The 23,414-nt window shown below is 40.3% G+C and overlaps 1 protein-coding gene across 1 annotated transcript in view; it reads left to right on the top strand.

Annotated features, from left to right (window-relative positions):
- Positions 1–12,133: 12,133 nt before the first annotated feature.
- Sf3a1 (splicing factor 3a subunit 1) overlaps positions 12,134–23,414 on the top strand; it is a 164,122-nt gene continuing 152,841 nt past the window's right edge. Inside the window, exon 1 of the mRNA XM_067139124.2 lies at positions 12,134–12,385. Coding sequence (XP_066995225.1) covers positions 12,274–12,385 — 112 coding nt within the window. The 5' untranslated portion in view covers positions 12,134–12,273. The remainder of the gene's footprint in view (positions 12,386–23,414) is intronic.

Raw genomic sequence — 23,414 nt, 5'->3', positions numbered from 1 at the left:
AGCTTCTCTGTGATGTCAAAACCATTGCGATGACCACTTGTCGAGTTACCAAGAGGAATCTGTTGTCTGTGCCTCAGCGTGTTTTCGACCCAATTGGCTTCACATGTCCGTCTACCTTACTACCAAAGCTGATGCTGCAAGAAACATGGAAACAAAAATTTCGATGGGATGAAGAGCTTCCGGATAGCATTACAAGTAAATTCAAGAACTGGGTGGAGCAGATGCAATTGTTAGCTAGATGTCGCCTTCCAAGGAGAATGGTACAAGTGGACGGGGGAGCGGAAGATATCAGTCTTCATGTATTTTGTGATGCGAGCAAACTTGCTTATGCAGCTTGTGTATTCTTAAGGGCAAGGAGAGGCGCAGAGGTATCGGTCCAGTTGGTCCAGGCTAAGGCGAGGATTGCTCCTGTCAAACATGTCACTATACCACGTTTGGAACTGTTGGCAGCAGTCATTGGTACCAGAAATTCTACCCAAGTGAAAGAGGCATTGGGACTACAACGGTGCAGAACATTCTTTTGGAGCGACTCGTCAGTAGCCTTGACTTGGATAAAGCGGACGGACAACTGGAGTACATTCGTGGGTAACCGTTGTCATGAAATACGACAGTACACCAATACTGAGGATTGGCGCCACCTACCGGGGACTCTGAACGCAGCAGATCTTCCATCAAGGGGATGCAGTCCAAAGGCACTCTTTGAGAGCAAATGGTGGGAAGGACCACGGTGGCTAAGCAACATTTCTGCAGGGTATTACTACAAATGAGACTCCAGATTTGGATGCAGTTGACAAGGTTGACTATGTTAAACGATGTAGGTACCTCCAGAAACTACGTGAGGACCTACGACAAAGATTCAGGAATGAATACTTGGCGCTCCTAGTTCACCACGGCCAGAGGAAGACCAACAGCATCAAGGTGGGAGATGTGGTATTGATAGGAGCAGATTCCACAAAACGTATCAACTGGCCCCTCGCGGTCGTCGTAGAAGTGTATCCAGGGAAGGATGAAATAGCAAGAGTAGCCAAACTGAAGACATCTGAGGGAGAGCTGATCAGACCACTCCAGCGTCTCTATCCATTGGAGGTGCACACAACTCCAGAGGAGTGGAAGCAGCCTGAAACTGTGACTATCACTTCGCCTGAGACAAAGCCTCCACATGAAGAATTCAAATTGTCAGAGGGAGGGGGCGGAGAATTAAAGTGCCATCAAGACTTGATTTGTGAATACTCTTGATGTGACCTTGCTTTTGTGTTCATTTATTTATTGTGTTATGTGTTTGTGTTTCAGTTGTGGTACGGTGTATTTTGCAATTGAAAATAACAATTGCAAGGTGGGAGGATGTTACGGAACCACATTTATTCCATGGACTGCCGTGTCATATCTTACTGGCATATCTATGAACATTACAAGTGGCACAACACTGTTTATCTTGTTTGTGTAATCTTTGGTTGTGGTGTAGATCATGGCGTACAATTTATCTCTTGGTCAGTGCAGTGAATTGTAAACTTGTTTTATGTAAATAAATTGGAGCATTTGTGTTAAATTGTGTTAACGTTACATTATAAGCACTTTTCTCAACAGCTTGTAAAATACTGGAGAGTTTAATAGCAAAGTACATCAGAGGGATATGTGATGATAAAAATTGGTTCATGAGGAGCCAGTATGGATTTAGAAAGTAATTTTCTTGTGAGGCACAAGTGGTGGGATTTCAGCAGGACATATCAGATCAATTGGATTCAGGAGGCCGGTTAGATTGCATAGCCATAGACCTTTCCAAAGCCTTTGATAGAGTGGAACATGGAATATTATTAAAGCAATTGGAGGGAATAGGATTGGACGTAAGGGTTACACGTTGGGTAAAAACATTTCTAAATTCAAGGGTTCAGAAAGTCATAGTAGGAATTAACGTATCGCAGGAAGAGAAAGTTTGGAAGGGAATTGCACAGGGTAGTATAATCGGTCCGTTACTTTTCTTAATATACGCAAATGATTTAGGGAACAATATAACATCAAAAATAAGATTGTATGCAGATGGCATAATTGTTTATAGGGAAATAAATACCATTGGGGATTGTTCAGAATTACAAAGGGACCTTGAGAGTATCCAACAATAGGTTGAAGAGAATAACATGAAGGTTAATGGAGGCAAATTAACTGTTACAACATTTACAAACAGGAGTTTAAAAACTGAATTTGAATATAGTTTGGATGGGGTAGTTATCCCAAAAGATGGCAAGTGCAAATACTTAGGTGTAAGATTTGAAAGTAATTTGCACTGGAAGTGTCATGTGGATGACATTGTTGGGAAAGCATACAGATCGTTATATGTCATAATGAGACTACTTAACGGATGCAACAAAGAATTAAAAGAGAAAAGTTACTTAAGTATGGTTCGTCCATTATTGGAATATGCAAACAGTGTATGGGATCCTCACCAAGAATACCTAATAAAAGAAATAGATAGTGTGCAGAGGAAAGCAGCAAGATTTGTAACAGGGGAATTCAGGAGAAAGAGTAGTGTATCAGAAATGTTAAAGAAACTAGGGTGGGAAACTTTAGGTAAGAGAAGGGAGAAAACTAGACTTATAGGTTTATACGGAGCCTATACAGGAGAAGAAGCATGGGGAGATATCCGTGAGAGGCTTCAGTTGGAAAATAATTATATCGGCAGGACTGACCACAAATATAAAATTAGAAGGAATTTTAGCAGAAGCGATTGGGGTAAATTTTCATTCATTGGGAAGGGTGTGAAGGAGTGGAACAGTTTACCAGGAGTAGTGTTTGATCCTTTTCCAAAATCTGTACAGATATTCAAAAAGAGAATAAACAGCAACAGAGAAAATAAATGAAATGCTACAGGTCATTCGACCAGTGTAGGTTAATGTAAATAAAGAATGTATGTGAATAAATTAATTCCATCCCCTGGTCTAAGGAGTTTGGACAGCCAAAGTAGGGGACTGCCTGTAGGGGTGAAGTACAGTGGGGACTTCGAGGGCCCTGGGACCGCTACGGTAGCTGTGAAGGCCCTTCAGGAACTCTGAAAAGTGGTGGTAAAAGGGGCTCTGGTTAAGACGCAGCAGGTCGTTATGCTACTTAGGTTCCAGAATGGGTAAAGAAAAGACAAAGTAAATAAATGCAATGTAAATTTTAATCTTATACCATTTGTACAGTATCATTTGAAGTAATTCCACATACTGTATATCAGATGACTATATTTGTAAGTAGTACAGGAGATATTATAAGTAGAATTTTGTAAACAATGTAAATTTATTAAGGATGAGCTGTGTGTTTAATAGAAAACATTGTTAACGTAAATGATATAATATTGTGTTATAGGAAAATTTTATTCTCTTGTTAATTTAATATTTAGTGCTTGACAATAATGTATTTTAGTGTACCATTTGCCACCGAGGTAAACACCTCATTTGCAAATAAAGAGATTTTGATTTGATTTGAAGTATTACTGAATGATATCCGAGATTCCTTTTTGTAATTTCTGTTTGTAATTAAACCCATTTCATGCTTACATAGCGAAAGTACGGGTAGCCACGGTAATTATTTGTCGGATAATGTTTCAGATTTCCCTTAAAGAACAAGGAATTAACGGAACAATGCGTTGTGAGGAAGAAAAGAGATAAATGGTATCCCACTCAATACAGTCGCTTATGCTCCGTACATTTCGAATATAATTTCATGTATGAAACAAATGACCAACGGCGATTACTGGCAAATGCTGTTAAAACGCTATTTCATTTTCATTCACATTTACAAACAAAGAAAATGGAACGTCCACCACCAAGGAAACGTAACCACGAAAAGTCACCTATTTCGGTGAAACGTACACCAAGTATAGTAAATACAGTATTTTACTGCCATTTGTGAAATTTATGCAGCCTTTATTGTAGATGTCAGTTGCATTGGTATTTAAAACTAGGCTACAATTCTTAATGCACAACTTTCAAGGTTACCTTTCAGCTAGTAATCCCAGTATGATATGGTAATGGGAAAACATTACATGCCCCTATGTTATAATAAATAAATGCATTAAACAATTATAGTGGTACGGTACTCATGTACTTGGCGAGTTGGCCGTGCGATTAGGGGCACGCAGCTGTGAGCTTGCATCCGGGAGATAGTGCGTTCGAACCCCATTGTCGGCAGCCCTGAAGGTGGTTTTCCGTGGTTTCCCATTTTTACACCAGGCAAATGCTGGGGCTATACCTTAATGAAGACCACGGCCGCTTCCTTTCCATTCTTAAACCTTTCCTATCTCATCGTCGCCGTAAGAACTATCTGTGTCGGTGCGACGTAAAGCAAAAAAAGTACTCATGGGCAACCTCTGTGGTGTAGTGGTTAGCGTGAGTAGCTGTCACCCCCGGAAGCCCGGGTTCGATTCCCGGCTATGTCACGAAATTTGAAAAGGGGTACGAGGGCTGGAACAGGGTCTACTCAGCCTCGTGAAGTCAACTGATTAGAGATGGGTTCGACTCCCACCTCAGCCAGCCTCGAAGTGTTTTTCCGTAGTTTCCCACTTCTCCTCCAGGCCAATGCCGGGCTGGTACCTAACTTACCGTCGCGGCCGCTCCTTCTCTATTCCTTGTCTATCCCTCCTAATATTCCCATCCCCCACAAGACCCCTGTTCAGCATAGCAGGTGCAGCCGCCTGGGCGATGTACTGACCCTCCTTCCCAGTTGTATCCCCCGACCCAAGGTCTCCCACTCAAGAGCACCGCCCTTGAGGTGGGAGAGGTGGGATCCCTCTCTGAGTCCGTGGGAAAAACCAACCCTGGAGGGTAAATAGATTAAGAAAGAAAGGCAATACGCATGGGGATGCAATTCTTTTAAAAATATGATCAAAATAATGTTGTAAACCTATTGTAGGTCTAACATGTTAAGGCTTTCTGTCATAAATATTTATGTCCACGGTTTTTATTGTAATTTACGCTTAACCACAACAGATAAGCCTATTCGTATGTCACTGTGCGATGATTTCGAAATACCTTGCAATCAACTGATGTGATGTTGGCTCTCGTGCCGCAATATGATGAAGTGATGGTATTCGCAGTCTATGATTTTTAATGCTTTCGGCAACGGTCTTTTATTCTCCCTCAGCGTTTCTAAAATGCTAATTTTTCACACTTTTCGTCATTCAAGGGCCATGCCCAAATGATTGACCTGTCTAAAGCTTTTGATAGGGTGGATCATGGGAGACAACTGGCAAAAATGAGTGCAATTGGACTAGACAAAAGAGTGACTGAATGGGTTGCTATATTTCTAGAAAATAGATCTCAGAGAATTAGAGTAGGTGAAGCTTTATCTGACCCTGTAATAGTTAAGAGGGGAATTCCTCAAGGCAGTATTATCGGACCTTTATGTTTTCTTATACCGGTATATATAAATGATATGAGTAAAGGAGTGGAATCAGAGGTTAGGCTTTTTGCGGATGATGGTATTCTCTATAGAGTAATTAATAAGTTACAAGATTATGAGCAACTGCAACGTGACCTCAAAAATGTTGTGAGATGGACAGCAGACAACTGTATGTTGATAAACAGGGTTAAAAGTCAGGTTGTGAGTTTCACAAATAGGAAAAGTCCTCTCAATTTTAATTACTGCGTTGATGGAGTGAAAGTTCCTTTTGGGGATCATTGTAAGTATCTAGGTGTTAATATAAGGAAATATCTTCATTGGGGTAATCACATAAATGGGATTGTAAATAAAGGGTACAGATCTCTGCACATGGTTATGAGGGTATTTAGGGGTTGTAGTAAGGATGTAAAGGAAAGGGCATATAAGTCTCTGGTAAGACCCTCAAGTAGAGTATGGTTCCAGTGTATGGGACCCTCACCAGGATTACCTGATTCAAGAACTGGAAAAATCCAAAGAAATGCAGCTCGATTTGTTCTGGGTGATTTCCGACAAAAGAGTAGCGTTACAAAAATGTTGCAAAGTTTGGGCTGGGTAGAAGTGAGAGAAAGAAGGAGAGTTGCTCGACTAAAAGTGGTATGTTCCCAGCTGTCAGCGGAGAGATAGCGTGGAATTACATTAGTAGACGAATAAGTTTGAGTGGCGTTTATAAAAGTGGGAAAGATCACAATATGAAGATAAAGTTGGAATTCAAGAGGACAAACTGGGACAAATATTCATTTATAGGAAGGGGAGTTATGGATTGGAATAACTTACCAAGGGAGATGTTCAATAAACTTCCTATTTCTTTAAAATTATTTAGGAAACGGCTAGAAAAACAACAGATAGGGAATCTGCCACCTGGGTGACTGTCCTAAATGCAGATCAGTATTGATTGTTTGATTGATTGATTGATTGATTGATTGATTGATTGATTGATTGATTGATTGATTGATTGATTGATTGATTGATTGATTGATTGATCAGGCAGCGCTTCCTTCTCTCATTGTTATTCCAGCTCGTTGGAGTTTTTCAATAAATGTCCAATTTCTTTGAAATCATTTAAGAAAAGGCTCGGAAAACAACAGATGGGGAATCTGCCATCTGATCGATTGCCCTAAATGCGGATCAGTATTGATTGATTGATTATAATTTTATGACTAGGTTCCGATTATTTTGTTCTTCGAGCTTGGCTATGCTGGTGATATATCTTATGTGGTTGTGCTGTACGGTACATTCTTTGGTGCTTCGGTGTTCCTTAATTGTGACAGTGTGATGATCCTTGGTCAGTCCTTGGCACAGAACACCAATATCAGTTCGTCAGTACCTGCGGTGCGGTACACATCGTTTCTTCGCTGACGTGTGCTTTCGTGTAGTTTTGTTAGTGGTGAGTGAAGTGAGATACATGGCGACAGCAGTTGGAGGCGGTGGCACTAACCGTCCCCCGAATCTGGACATGGATTTGGAGGTCGATCACGAAGAAGAAATTCCCGCAAAGAATGAACAGGTTGCAGTGAACTCTACTGATGAACGGCCTCCTGCCGACAAAAATCTCTCTACAAATAACGATATCTCAACACCTCTCGAATTGTATCCGCGTACTCATAGGGGACCATTTTTGATTAATGTTGAACCTGTTGGTACTAATAATACCGGCAATTTACATCCGATGGCTTTGGGTCGCCTTTTTTATGACAATAAGATCAGTGGCATAAAAACTGTCAGTCGTAAAGGTGCTCGCCGGATTCAACTTGCCTTTAAGTCTGGCCAACACGCTAACAGTTTTTTGCAACATCCCCTCTTACCAGAAAAGAAACTTAAAGCCTACATTCCCTCTTCCAGCCTTTATCGTGTCGGAATAATTCGGGGTGTGGATAAAGATTTATCCAATGAAGACATCATGCAATTTATTGATTCTCCCGAACCCATTAAACAAGTGCAGCGTATGAACAGGAAGATTAGTGTTGGTGATAAAACAGATTACGTTCCTACCGGTTCTGTAAAAGTAATTTTCAAATCTCAACACCTACCGGAACATGTTTCTATTTTTAATGTGCTCTTAGAAGTTGAAGTCTTTATTTATAATCCTATTATCTGTCAAAAATGTCAGCGATATGGTCACAGTGCAAAAAATTGTAGAGCCAGCAGTTCCCGTTGTGGGAGATGTTCACTATCCCATTCCACACGGGAATGTCAGCAAACGCTGTTAAAATGTCTCCACTGTAATCTTAATCATTCTGTGGGATCACATTTATGTGAAGTACATCACAAACAAGTTACTATTAAAAAAATTATGTGCCTTCAAAATATATCTTTCGAAGAGGCACAAACTCAAGTGCAGCCAAAGGTATATAACCCACTTTCAGTTACGCAGCAGTTTCCCCCATTACACTCTTCTGAATCCAACCCAACTGTTGAGCTTCCTAGGAAAAGGAAATTTACGGAAGTTATCTCTCGTGAACCTCGGGTCCCTCCTCCACCTGGTTATGATAAGGAAGGTTATCTTCAATTAATTGGAACTCCCAGAATTGAACATCGTACATATCACAACACTCCTACTACACACGCCCCGAGTGGTTCCGGGACTCGGTCTCCAGTTTCATCCTCTAATAATGAACCTGGAAGTAGTTTCCAGAAGGATAATTCATTATCCTTTAACCCGAGTAAACTACAATCGGCCCTACGTGCTGAGTTTGTACTACTCATGGAATTATTAGGGGGTAACCCCCAATGGAGTCACTTAGTTAAGAGTATCAATGATAAAGTCAATAGTCTTTTCGAACATGGCAATTTCGATTCTCCAGTGGAATTGTAAAAGTATACTAGGTAAGAGACATGAGTTAGTTAACCTTATTACTGAATATCATCCCCATATCATATTAATTCAAGAATCTTGGTTGAAACCCATGTATACTTTTCGATTTGCTGGTTATAAGGCGGAACGTATGGATGGTGGTGGATATGGCGGCGTGCTAACCCTTATTGCCACTGGAATACCATATCAACGCTTGGAGGTTGCTCAATATATAACAGGCACCTTTCTTGTAGTAGTGAAAATTAATGACTTAGTCATTGTGAATCTTTATTGTCCCCCGCGTATACAGGGTACAGCCCCACAATGGTATAATTTTTTCTATCAGTTTACTTCTTATTCTCAATTTATAATTGCCGGCGATATGAATGCCCATCACACTGCATGGGGATCTCCACACATTTCTACAAAAGGTAGGAAAATTCTTAATGTAACACAAACCCTAGACCTCCTTATCTTAAATGATGGCTCCCCAACACGACTCACAGCCCCGGGGCAAGCTAAAAGCGCTGTCGATCTTTCTATTTGTAGTCTCTCATTGGGTCACCGAAGTTTTTGGCAAACCATTAAAGATACTCATCTCAGTGACCATTTCCCCATATTTCTTTCACTTAGTGGGAATATTAGATCTCTGCATTTTGATTCCCCTACAACTAACCAACACCGGCTTGACAGGTCCCTCCATGATTTTGATTTCGATATGTTTAATAGCTATTTGAATGCCCAGCTCAAAGTCAGTTCTTCCCCTATCATACAATATTCATCCCTTCTTACCGCAATTACCGAATATCTAAATATGTATCACCCTATACACCCCACAACATTCAAGTCTAAGCCTGAACAAATTGTAATTCGATGGTGGGATAAACAATGTGAGGCAATGGTCAAACGCCGCAAAATTTTATTTCGAAAACTTCGAACTAACTTCACCTATTATAATTATATCCTTTATCAGAAGTATACTGCACTTATGAAACGCACCTTTAATCATAAACGAAAGGAATCCTGGAAAAAATTCATTTCTACTATTCATAGAAATACTAATCCTCAACTTATTTGGTCTGCTATTCGATCCATAGGTCGTATACCCCGACGACACAATACTGTTACCATTCATCATGATAATCTCCAAACATTTTATAATGAACTAACTCCAGATTTTGTAATGCCCCAATTTCCGTTGTCTACGTCCGTACATAATGTACAATTTGACACACTTCTGCAACCTATTGAACTAATAGAATTCCTCAACGCTGTTGACGGTAAGACTTCCACTTCCCCAGGTCCGGATTGCATTACCTATAAAATGATACATCATCTCCCTCACAAAGCTCAAAAAATTCTAATCATGTACTTCAATTCGATTTTAACGTCCGCCACAATTCCACAGGACTGGAATCAATTTCTCCTAGTGCCATTAGAGAAATCCCCCACTGAAGGACAAGTATATCCACGGTACCGAGGCATAACCTTGGGATCCTGTATTAGGAAAGTTTTTCTACGTATAATGCTCAGTCGCTTATTATGGTGTTTAGAATATCATAATTTATTGCCCAAATACCAATTTGCTTTTATCAAAGGACGAAGTACTTTTGATGCTATCAACATTTTCTTAACTGATCTTACTTTAGCTAGATTTCGCAAACATGATACTCTTGCCCTTTTCATAGATATCAAACAGGCATATGATAATGTTAATATTCATGTCTTACTACAAAAACTAATGGCTATGAACTTCCCTCCCAACTTTATAACTATCATAGGGCAACTTTTATACTATCGATGCCTACACGTTAAATCATCATGGCAGCCTCCTAACATTCGTTATAGTTCTAAGGGCCTACCCCAAGGTGATGTCCTAAGTGGTCTTTTATTCGCATTATACCTAAAGGATCTTGAAACACTCATTACTCGTGATGCTCGTATAATTACGTATGCTGATGATGTCCTAATATATGTTACTAAAAGTACCGTTTTGGAAGCCAGAGAAACCATCTCACATGTACTCGACAACGCACATCAATGGTTCAATGAACATGGATTTGAAGTTTCACAGAATAAGTGTGCTGCCATGGTATTCACTAATAAACGACGTTATGATCAATCACCAATACAAAGTAGTAATTTAAGCATTCCAATTCGTACAACCTATAAATATTTAGGTATATATTTAGATGATAAGTTAACATGGAAATATCATTTTGAATCCCTATCTTATAAAACAAACCTTTTTTTAAATATTCTCAAAGCTATCGTCAGGCGGAAATGGGGGGCGGACCCAGTCATGGCGTTGACAATATATAAGAATACCATACGATCCAGGTTAGATTACGGTTGCTTCTTTTTTAACATGGCAGCTGCCACCCTTGTTCATAAATTAGACGTAATTCAATACAAAGCGATACGACTATGTATTGGTGCATTGCAATCAACCCCCACCAACGCGTTGCTGGTTGAAACTGGAGAAATGCCGTTGTTCTTACGTAGAAAGTTTCTTGCAAACAAGTTCTTACTAAGAAAAATCTCGCTTACATCCTATTTGTTATTTCCTAAATTACAACTTCTTTCGGAATATTTTCAAAAATATCCTAATACTAAATTAAAACCACCTGCTCTCTTAACAGCCTTTGAAAACATCCGGGATTATAACACTCAAGTCATTAAATGTCCCTCTTTACCTCATTATTCTTTCCCATATTCTATATCATTGTACAAACCACAACTTATTATCTCCCATTTCGGACTCAATACCCATCAACGTATACAATCGTCTCTTAATACTTCTTTTCCCTTCCCAGTATGCCTATCTCCTCAACAGGAGACCTTAAGCATTTATACGGATGGTTCTCGAAATGACCAAGGTGTTGGAGCAGCTTACTATATACCTTCCTCCAATACATCCGGTAAATTCTCACTCCCCAAACATGCTTCTATCTTCACTGCTGAAGCATTCGCTATTCGACAGGCCCTATTATATGTCAAACTTCATGCTATACCCAAAACCATCATATTTTCTGATTCCCTGAGTGTTCTGAAATGCATACATTCAACTCAAAATCACAGTTCGTGGTATGTTCTCAATATTAAAAAACTATTATTTAACCTCGATCAAAACCATCAGGATATAACGTTGGTCTGGATTCCCGGACATTCTAATATTCATGGTAATCTTAAAGCTGATTTTCTTGCCAAAGACGCTGCTTTAGGAAATGGGTTCAAATGTAACATTGCTCTTCCCGCTACTGATATTCAACCTCTCATCAAACAAGCACTATGTCAGGAATGGCAGGACGATTGGACAGGATCTGCGACTTTTAAGGGTGGTTTTTATTTTAGAGTGCAACCTTCTATCTGTTTACGGACATGGTTTGCTAAAGGGAACTACACACGTCGGCATGTTACCACTATCATTCGCCTTCGTTTTAACCATGTACTAACACCGGCCTATAAATTTCAAATACAATTAACTGACTCACCGCTATGTAACTGTGGTAACGCTATTGGGGATGCTAATCACATTATTCTTCAATGTAAAATATTTAACTCACAACAAAATATTCTCTTTCGTAGATTATTAGAACAAAAGGTTGCCTTTCCCACATGTGTCTCTTGCCTGGTATCCAATCCCACACCGGAAATTGTACTAGCCATCACGGACTACTTAAACCAATGCAATATTTGTCTTTGAATCCTCCCACACACTTGAAATTCCTCAATGTGATGTATCTAGCTTTCCGTAATTTCAACATTCTTTTTCTTGTTACTAATAATAAATTGTCTAATCGTATAAATGTCCTTTTCATATAATAATAAAACATAGTGACTAAAGTGTTCAAGCGAGTGTTCAATTGGTGACTGGGTAAATTGCGTGTGTGCAGCGCCCAACAACACAAATAAAGAAGAAGAAGAACACCAATATATAAGAGATGTGATGTTGGTGTGATGTATATGTGAGGTTAGTACGATGGTATTTGCGCTGGTGTTCTGATGTATGATTTTGTTCGTGTAGGAGCAAGTTAATACGCAAGTGAATAAATAGGAAGCTCACTGAGATGCCACCTATCGAAGTGGTTGCTCCTCCTCCCCCGCCAGAACCTCAAGAAAATGAGACACCCGCGACTCAACCTATCGTGGGTATTATTTATCCACCTCCCGAGGTGAGAAGTATCCTTTAATACATGATGAATGGATGGATTCATGGATGCAGTTTCATCTGTATATTCCCTCTTAACAAATAGGTTGAAAAAATTATGTTTGCATAAATATTGGACAGATAACATTTTCAGGTTATGAGGATTGTTTTTAGTTATAGCACCCCTCCCTGTTCTCGTGCGTTTATTAAAAAGAAAAATTGCTTACTCTAAACATTTCTCTTGATAATATAAAGCTTAAATAGGCTTGGACCATGCGCATAGGGGATGTTTATATAAGGAGAAGTTTGGTTATCTCTCAGTACTATCCCACATTTATCAAACTGACTTATCTGCCCCCTCCTGGACAACCCATGCATATCACAAGATGTGTTCAGAGGAAACAACAAGGCCATCACAGCTTCAGATTTTTGGAAATGCTGACTGGACATGGAAATGAATGAATGATTTTACTATTAACCTTCTAAATGTTCTGTTCATTACACAAAACGTCAGTACCGAGCGAGTTGGTCGTTCGGTTAGGGGCGCGCAGCTGTGAACTTGCATTTGGGAGATAGTCGGTTCGAACCCAACTGTCGGCAGCCTGAAGATGTTTTCTGTGGTTTCCTTTTTCATATCAGTAAAATGTTGAGGCTGAACCTTAAGGCCACAGACTCTTTCTTCCCACTCGTAGCCCTTTCCTGTCCCATCGTCGCCGTAAGATCTATCTGTGTTGGTGCGACGTAAAGCAACTTGTTAAAAAAAAAACGAACAGAAATTAGCATTGGGCGGTATCAGGTATTTAGGCTGAACATTTCCTGCCTGTGGACTCAAAGGTTGTGTATTGAAATTCAGCTATATTGCTCGGTATGCTAAATCATAGGCCTATTTTCTTAGGCCTATTATTGAATACTTTTTGTTCATATAAAGGACAACATTTATATGGATTATAACTCAGCTATGTTATTCAAGAACGCTCCCCTAGGCAGAGTTTATGTTCAGTAAGGTGTCTAGTTCCTCACTGCTCCATCTTTCATTGTTTGAAGCACTTGTCCAGTTGCCTCTTTGAGACTTTGCCACTCTGTGATAGACAAAACATAGAATCTTAAATCCTGTTCTGTTGGTAAGAGCAAAAGTATGCACAGCTATGTGTGCGTATTAGAAGAATTTACTTACTTGACTTAATTCCTTTTACTCCAGTGTGGAGCATAGGGCGCATGTTAGAGCTCTCCATCTGACCCTGTTTGTTGCCATCTTCTTGATGTTAGTCCAGCAGTACTGAGCTCTATAGCTGCAGTCGTTTAAGTGCGGCCAGTATCCAGTATTCGGGAGATAGTAGGTTCGAATCCCACTGTCGGCAGCCCTGAAAATGGTTTTCCGTGGTTTCCCATTTTCACATCAGGCAAATGCTGGGGCTGTTCCTTAATTAAGGCCACGGCCGCTTCTTTCCCACTCCTAGGCCTTTCCTGTCCCATCGTTGCCAGAAGACCTATCTGTGTCGGTGCGACATAAAGCAACTAGCAAAAAATAAAAAGTCCATCAGTACCCAATGGCTCTCACCTCTGTTTGAGTGGTCCTGCTCCAAGTCGTCCTCGGTCTGCCTCTCCGCCTTGCTCCTTGAGGGCTCCATTCTAGTGCTGGCTTTGGAATATATTGTGGGCCTTTTCTCAAAGTGTATCAGATCCATCTTCATTTCCTTTCTTTTGTTATTAATTCAGCTTTCTGTTGTTGGGTGTGCTGCCAAAGTTCTCCAGTGGAGATGCTGTATTTACTCATGTATTAGATCCTGTCTTGGCTTTTTGATACAAAGAAAATGAAAAAAAAAATCTCGCTTAGAAGGACCCCCAACATACGGTAATATATCAGAGAACAACAATGATTCCACTTTAAAACGGGTGCAAGCCTTACTGCAGCTCTGATGACAGCTCACAAATTTGTGAATAGTTTTGTTCGTACAACCCACGCAATGAAAATGCGTCGAAGCCATGTGGTACATCTGTGTTTTGTATTTAAGAAACGTCCGCCTCCGTACCATAGGCATACTGCAGCTCTGATGACGTCGCATAAATAGGTGAATAGTTTTGTGTCCAGCCCACGCATTGCAAGCACGCATCAATCATGTTGTATGTCTGTGCTTTGTAGTTAAGAATGTCTGCCTGCGTAATGGTTAGCTCAATTAGCTGTTGTTCTCAGGAGCTTACGTGTGATTCTCGGTACCATACTGCCAGAGATTTACGAATGGCAGGAAGGCTGATATGTGGTAAAAATGGTACATGCAACTCCCCTCCACTGGGGGCGGAGGACATCTGCCTTCTGACCCAGACCCACACTTTTAAGGATACGAGTAAGAATCTTAAGGAATTGGAAACTGAAGCTCAGAGAGCAGGATTAAAAATTAACACAGCCAAGACCAAAGGGCTTAGATGATATAGATGTTGATTCCCATAGGGAACCTGAAATATTTGTCCCGAATGTGTACATTTTTAATACCAATATAAATGACAATTCTAGAATTCGGATGGCCAAGCAGGCATCAATTTTTGGTAATGAGACAATGTCTTTCATAGTGCACTGGCACTGCTGTTGGCTCCAAGTAGCCTATACAGTGGCCTCCACGGTATGCACTAGCCATCTGCCTTGGTCGGTGTGCTAGGTACCAACTGATGAGCCCAACTTAGCACATGGGGGCGAAACGCTGGCAAGCAGGAATGAGTTAGCTGGAAAATTTATTTATAATGTCCAATAATGGACCATTTATATTGGTATTACTAAAGGGCTTAGACTGAATAGCAAAAACAAGAACGTATTGGCTGTGAAAGGAGAGGAGATTGAGCTGGTGGAAACCTTTTGTTACCTCGGAAGTATTGTTTCTGAGAATGGAGGGGTCACAGAGGATGTTGTAAATAGGTTCAAAAAGGCAAAAGGAGCCTCCACTCAGCTGCAACCAGTGTGGAGATCTTGTGAAATATTGTTGAAGACAAAACTTAGGATATTTGACTCAAACACTCTTTTAAGGGTGTGAGACTTGGAAGGTGACAGTAGAAATTACAAAAAGAGTCCAAACCTTCATCGATAAAAGCTTGAGAACTATAGTGGGAGTACGCTGGCCAGAACATGTAAACAAATATCTAGAAGAATTCAGCTCTAATTGAAGAGATGGACATCACATTTTTCAAGGAGGTAACAAATACAGACCCTACATTTTGTCTGATGGAGTCCTTCAGAGGCCAGCCTACTGACATGAAAACAAGCGGAGAGGATACAAGAATAGCTGGTAGAAACCTGGTGTAGATATTCCTGCATATAACACATAACTTCACCAGTAAATATGTATGAATCTTAGCTTTAGAAGAGAGATGTGTCCATTATGAATGCCAGGGGCCCAACCCACCCGCCCAAAAGGCATATTTACTTTCATAACCTAATGAAACATTTTGTGCGCCATTTTCCATTAGTCCACCAGCTACCAACACTGCCATTGGCCGATATGACGTCATTCCCAGCTCGTAGCTTCCATTACCAACCCGCGCAGAAAAAATAAAAGGCTCTGTTAGTGGCTGTAACCTATCTTAGCAAATCCAGTCTCTGTCATGAGAACAGTGACCCTTTCAGAGCCACACTCCCTTCGAGAAGCCCTTTTCTATCCAATCATCCCCATAAGACATCTGTGTCAGTGCAAAGTAAAGCGAATTGGAAAAAAATTATGAAATGGATGGACATGATCAAGGTTGATCTAGTTACCAGAGGATGGACAGTGGATGATGTTCTCTATGACAAGTTATGTATGGACAGGAAGAAGTAGAAGAGGCTCATTATCAGTACCCAGGAAATTGGAACTGTTCAATGATGGTGATGATGATGATGATTGATTAGTGTTCTGGTTTTATTTTCTCAACTCTGTTTAAGGAGTTTATATAGCAGATACATAAAATAAGACTGCCTTTAGTTACATGAGGTTTACCATTTAAATATTCATCATCATTTCTTCGGTCCAGCAAGCCAATTACAGTTGTGTATGAACCTCCTCCAGTTTGTCCTGTCCATTCACAGGTGTTGTTCATATATGCAATGAAATGGCATATGTCTTTTAGTGCCAGGAGTGTCAGAGGTCAAGTTCAGCTTGCTAGGTGCAGATCCTTTGAATTGATGCCCGTATTGCGACCTGCGCGTCATGATAAGGATGAAATGATGATGAAGACGACACACACATCGAGCCCCTGTGCCAGCGGAATTAACCAGTTATAGTTAAAATTCTCAACCCTGCCAGAAATCGAACCCGGGACCTCTTACCAAAGGCCAGCACACTAACCATTTAGCCGTGGAGCCGGACATATATGCAATACCAGTTTACATCTCTAATTTCAAGGTCCTTGAAAATCTGCTTCTCCTAGACATCGCAAAGTCGTCCCGTTTGTTTCTTCCCAGGAACACTGCGGTCAAAATATGTTCAAGGAGTCCTGTAGGGACCCATTCTTTTTATGTGACCATACCATTGCAATCTCTACAGTTCTAGGGTCTCCAGTAGGCCTGTTTCCAATCCAAGCTACTGTTTAATATCCACATTCCTCATTTTATCCATTTTTGTATTTTTGCAGACAAGAACAGAGGAACTTCATTCTGTTGCCTGAAGATGACTCTTTGTTGATCCAGTAAGTGTTGCTGCTTCCAGACCATACGTCAATATAGGTACAAGATATATTTTGTACAAGCTGATCTTGGAAACTAATGGAAATGTTTCATCCCAAAACATTTGACGTACAGCGGAAGCTTTATGTATTCTGTTGCTGATCTCTTGATGTATGGTATTGTCTGAGGACATAAGTAGTGGACATTTTCTACAATATCTATATCCTCATCTTTAATTCTTGGATTGATAGTTGAAGAATTTCTGCTCATCACTAAGCCAACTTTCTTGTTTTTGCTAATTTTAAGACTTGTGGTTGTAAAAGCTTCATGTCAAAGATCTTGTCTAGCTTGTACTTCTGCTTCTGTCTCACCCTCATACCATTACATCTTCAGCAAAAATCAGGGCTTTAATTGTTGGATCCTTTCTTTTAACCACTTTTAAAACATCATCCAGTATGATTGTGTAGAGGAGTGGTAAAAGACAACGTGCTGGACTCCACTCTCTGTTTTGAACCAACCTGACCTTCCATCCTAGACCTGTACATAACTCTTGTTTCATCATATAATTGTTGTATTGTATTTGTGCTGTGATATCATCAGGCACTTTCTTATGTCTCAAACATTCCCATATTTGCTTGCATGATACATGGTCATATGCTTTCTCGATGTCCAGAGAAACAGTTATATGACCTAATTATCAAAATACTATCTATGAAATGCCCCTAAAAATCTCTTAAGATGACCTCAAATTTTAAAAGGATGGCCTAATGAAAATTATCAATTTCATAATAATTGTCTTAAACGAATAATGAATACGTGATACTATATAGGCTTTTGGGCTTGTGCCGTGTCAAGAAAATAAGGTGAAATTCTTTGCGTTTCACAGAGAAATGTGCTCTGCATCATCAGAAGAAAATCTCGACTGTCCACGAGAAAGGCTTCTTAAACACGGCATAAGCCCAAAAGCCTATACAGTATCATGTTTGTAAGTATAGGCCGTGAAAGCATCAATGGCAACAATGAATACGTGATTAGAATATCTGTATTGTAAAACAAAGATTTTTAGTAGTATTAGTGTATTACTGCTAAGTTATTAATAAATTAACAATTATCACTAGGTCATTTTCATTTCTACCAAAATAATGTGAAAAATATGATACTAACTAAACATACCGAAGATTGTGCAATACACCAAGATTGTTATCCTCAAGTTATCAAAAGTGAAGGAGCGGCGGTTGTCAGCTAATACTGTACTGTTTTATAGTTTGAGAAACTTTTCTCTACTTCAACTAATGTAGGCCTAATAGGAACGTATCTGAAAAACACTATGTCACTGGCAATTAAATCCTCTTCAGAAATGTCAATTCCGAAGTCTTCACCTGACAGAATACTGGCTATTTGACATACTGTCTAATGTCCTGTATTTTTAACCAATACAAATTTTATTTTATGTCTGGCTGTATACCCAATTTCACTTTGAACATTTTCTATAGTCTTCAGCATTCCTGACTAAGTTTATTGACTTTTCCGATACCATACCCCTTTCTTCTAGGCGGGGTATGGTTTCTGGCAAAAATGAAAAATTTGCTTTTATGCAAGCCAATTTACCTTCCATTTGAGGATCAGAAAACAGGTCCTGTGCACTCCCAGTTGCCTTAGCGTCTGACCTATCAAAGCCATTCACTTCTTTTACTATCCGAAATGAAATGGCGTATAGCTTTTAGTGCCGGGAGTGTCCGAGGACAAATGCGGCTCGCCAGATGCAGGTCTTTTGATTTGACTCCTGTAGGCGACCTGCGCATCGTGATGAGGATGAAATGATGATGAAGACGACACATAAACACAGCCCCCATGCCAGCTAAATTAACCAATTATGGTTAAATTTCCCGACCCTGCCGGGAATCAAACCCGTGATCCCCGTGACCAAAGGCCACCACGCTAACTATTTAGCTATGGAGCCGGACTTTACTATCTGAAAATTGTCACAATAGTATATGCATGCACTCAACCAGGTACCCCAGCGTGTTAAAACTGGTGCTGGGAGGGGGGGGCAAAGCTACATCAGGGGCTTTGTTTTTGAAATACTTAGTTCAGGATGGTGCTTTGACAAAGTCTTTCTTTACTGTGGAAACAATTCCATCTACTTCTGGAAATTTTGTTCTGATCTCTCCTGTGATTTGATGAAAAGCATGAGTCAGACAATTAACTTGCACCATCTTGCTGTAAAATGATTTGATAGATTTTGCCGCCTTTACCATCTAAAGCACTGCATCTGGTAGGAAGAGTAGCACGTTCTCATGTTGTATTCCGCTGGGCCATAATAAACACATGGAATTATCGAACGGTTTGCATATCTGACTGCGGTTAACCGTTTTTAAAACCTCTGAGGACAGAAGAAAAGTTTGCCCTGGCTATTAGTTTCTAGGGTCCCTATCACTCCATTACCTACATAATGTCCCTCTGCATCCATAGTCTCATCAGTTGATATCTGAATTTTTTCCACCCTTTTCACGTTCAGATATTTGGTTCAGTGCATCTTCGTAACATTTTGATAGGTAGTTTTTACGCAATGTTGATTAGTTTGGAATAGTATGACCAGTGTGGTGTTCAAGGAAATCACTTAATTTTGGATTGCTTAGTTTTCCTAGCAGATATTTGCACTAACAAACACTTCACATAATTCTTTATAAAAGAAAGATGACTTGTTACTTGATATCAAAGCAGTTTCTCTTAACTGTAATTGGGACACTTTCCTTTTGTTCACTTTTTCAAGACCTCACAAACGTTTTTTGCGCCCAGTGTGTTTTACAGTGAGCCTTTTATCTGCAGCGACTTTAATTTCGTATACTTTACAGAAAACAAATACAGTTCCATCAGTTGAAAATATGTTTTCACCGAACTTCTGACACATACTATTTTACACGGCTTGCAGTTTACTGCTTGTGTTTAGCCATTTTAATATTACACTGCGCAAAAAAGTCACATCTACAACATACACCTCAAAAGTCCTATAGTTGCCGGCTAACTGAGTGAACGATCAGAGGCCAGAGCTGTGTCATAATTGTCAACACTTCTAATAAAGCAAAACTCTACGCAAGCCATACGGCGCTGAGGGGATTACCCTGGCTGTTTATCTGAGACTGACGCAATACTTACTTGCACGTGAAGAAATTGGTGACTCAAACTACACACAAACACATCACGGTCGAGGAAAATTGAAGCTGTCGCGTAGGTAAAAAAACAGCTAATGAAAACAGATGAGCACTGCAGAACTACAGTATATGGGTTATTCCAAGAATATTTATGCTGATGTTTTTTCATAGTTTAGACAGATACTTAAAAATGACTTTAAAATTAATGCTTAAGCAAATGACCTATAAAAGTATGAAAATTAAAAAAGATGTAAAATGGACCTCAATGTTAAAAAAATACTTTATTGTGGAAAATGTGGGAAAAATGTATTTTGATGACTTTCAAAACCTCGCATATCTAACATATTTATTGCACAATACACTTAATTTTTACTACGGTAAAAGCATCGTCTCTGTGTAAAGAAAAATTACATGACCTTTTTTGTATCAAAATCCGGGCCCTAGCTATAAGTGTTTTACCTTTCTCCCAATACTTCTTGTTGAATATTCTGGTGGAAAAAAATGAGGTCTGTAGTTGATCTATGAGGTCTAGATGCATGTTGTTCCTCCTCCAGTGTAGGTTCAACATATTATCTATTCCTGCTCTCGAGGATGGATTAGTAGTTTTGAGGCCATATGACAGTATAGTCACACTTCTATAGTTTGTATGAGGGCCATTCAAAAAGAAACGAGCTGGAGGCTATAAAACCCGTACCGTTATTTCAAAAGTATTGTCCAGCAGTGTTGAGGCACTTGTCTCACTGTGACACAAGGTGGTGAATGGCCATCTCGTAAAATTCCTGGAGCTGCATTGTGAACCAGTTCTGAACGTACTGCCTGACAATGTTGTCCGGCTCACCAAAGATGGCATAATCACAGGGGGACAGGTCTGAACTGTATGGAGGGTGACTGAGGATCTCCCATTTGAATCTCTGCTAAAGCTCTTTGAGAGTGTTTGCTGTACAGGGCCTTGCATCGTTGTGGAGTAGAATGACACTGTGGGTTTGCTGTCCTGATTGATCTGATTGTTTTGCGAAGGGTATTCAAGGTTTGTGAGTATCACTGTGCATTCACCGTTGTTCCATGCTGCAGGAAGTCATAAGAAGGGGGCCCTTTTGGTCAAAGAAGCAGCTGACCATTTCCTTTCCTACACTTGTGCGGATGGCCTGGGGGGGTTTTTGGGTGGTGGCGACCCTGCATGCTTCCACTGGATACTTCGTCGTCTCGGGTTCGATGTGATGACACCATGTCTTGTCTCCAACGACCACTTTCGTGACAGGAACTTATTCCCTTCCTTGGCGTAGCGCAACAGATTTTCAAGAGAGAGTCCCATTCAACATGCTTCTTATGCTGGTTGAAGACTGTGAGACACCCATTGCGTGCACTTTTTGCAAAATTTCAATCTGTCCTTAATGATGGCCGGAACACTTCCAATGCTCACTCTGACCTCTGTGGCAGTGGCTGCTAACGTAACTTGCCGGTTTTGCATAATGAGGGCATCCACCTGCTGGACACTGGCATCGGTAATGTGGTGTGGCATTCCAGTCCGTGCATCATCGGCCAACGACATCCATACTTCCCTGAATCGCTTGTGCTACGCCTTGACCCTTGCAACGGACATGCAGTGCTCTCCACACACTTGTGCCATTCTTCAATGAATTTCCATTCCCCGCACACCTTTCACGGTCAGGAAAGGCATTACATTCCTTTGCTCTTTTTTTGAAGCCTCCATTTCACTGTTTTCAGCATGACTGAGTGCAGTGGACGGTTGACGTGTGCACGTACTCGCTCTGTTGTCATGTGAGTGTGCGGCCGTGTCCCTGTAGCGGTGAGTTTGGGACCTCAGCGCTCTTATAGGGGCCACACCCTCTTCCGCAGGCAATGACATTACAGTCCTTTTAGCAGTTTTTATTTTATAGCCTCTGGCTCGTTTCTTTTTTAATCAACCTCATACGTTTCTTCCCATCACCTTTTTTTAACAATAGGATGATGACTGCCTGCTTCCAGTCATTGGGTATTACATTCTCTTTCCAAATTCTGTTTAGTACTCTGTCCATCTACTTTTGTCCAACCTCTCCTAGTGCTTTGATCATCTTGATACTAAATACATCTGATCATCTTGACTTTTTGCTTTTCAGTTTAGATACTGTTGTCTCCACTTCCACCCATGGCAAGCTATTGGTATTTGTGTTGCCAAAATCATTAAGGTTCATTGTCTAAAGGCGGGTACTCACTAGGAGGCTGCAGCATGCATCGCAACGGTTGCTGCAACCTTGTATAATGTGTACGTTCGTCAAACCTCAATGCGAACACCAGTTGTTCCGCAGCGTTCGTTGTGACACATGCAACAATGTCGTCCAGTATACTCGTCATAAGTACTGTGTATATCTGCTGCGTTACCTAATTGAGGACTATAAACATCCCCGTCGTTGGTGGCAAGGTGCTTTTACAAAGGTAAAGCTAATTCCAATTTGCTTCTGGATTCCAAATCGCAAGAAATAAGTGGATATTTTAAGAATTTCATTCTTATATCACCGACCTATTTCGAGTATTTATTAAATTTGGTTGAACCAAAAATAAAAACAAGGAACACGAAATTTAGAAAAGCTATATCTGTTCAAGATAAATTGGCACTTACTTTGAGATTTTTAGATTTTTAGCCACCGGTGACAGATTCACCAGCTTACAGTATCTCTTGAGAATATCCAAGCAAGTCATAAGTAATTTTTTGCTATTTGCTTTAAGTCGCACCGACACAGACAGGTCTTATGGTGATGATGGGATAGGAAAGGGCTAGGACTGGGAAGGAGACGGCTGTGGCCTTAATTGAGGTACAGGCCCAGCATTTTCCTGGTGTGAAAATGGGAAACCCTGGAAAAACATCTTCAGGGCTGCCGACAGTGGGGTTCGAACCCACTATCTCTCGGATGGAAGTACACAGCTGCGCACCCCTGACCACACGGCCTACTCGCCCGGTAGTCAAAAGTAAATTTGTACCACAAGTGTGTCAAACAATCATCAGCGAATTAAAATATCACATAGAGGTAAGGTTCATTTAATTTTATTTCATTTCATTAAACTTTTTTTTTTTTTTTTGTATGAGACGTCATTGATATTGAAATCATTTGGCACTTCACTGAAGGGTCCCATAATAATGTAGAATTGCGATACCATTCTATTAAATTTAGACAGGATTCTTCAGTCCACTCCATGACCTCTGTGCATCCTGACTACGAAATGTGCCTGGAACATGCCAACGAACACACTGCACACCGCTTTGTGTTCGCCGGAATACCGACAACCAGA

Source organism: Anabrus simplex, chromosome 1 (assembly GCF_040414725.1).
Source record: "Anabrus simplex isolate iqAnaSimp1 chromosome 1, ASM4041472v1, whole genome shotgun sequence".
Lineage (NCBI taxonomy): Eukaryota > Metazoa > Arthropoda > Insecta > Orthoptera > Tettigoniidae > Anabrus > Anabrus simplex.
The sequence above is the reverse complement of the archived record's forward strand: the minus strand, read 5'-3'. Positions and strand labels throughout refer to the sequence as shown.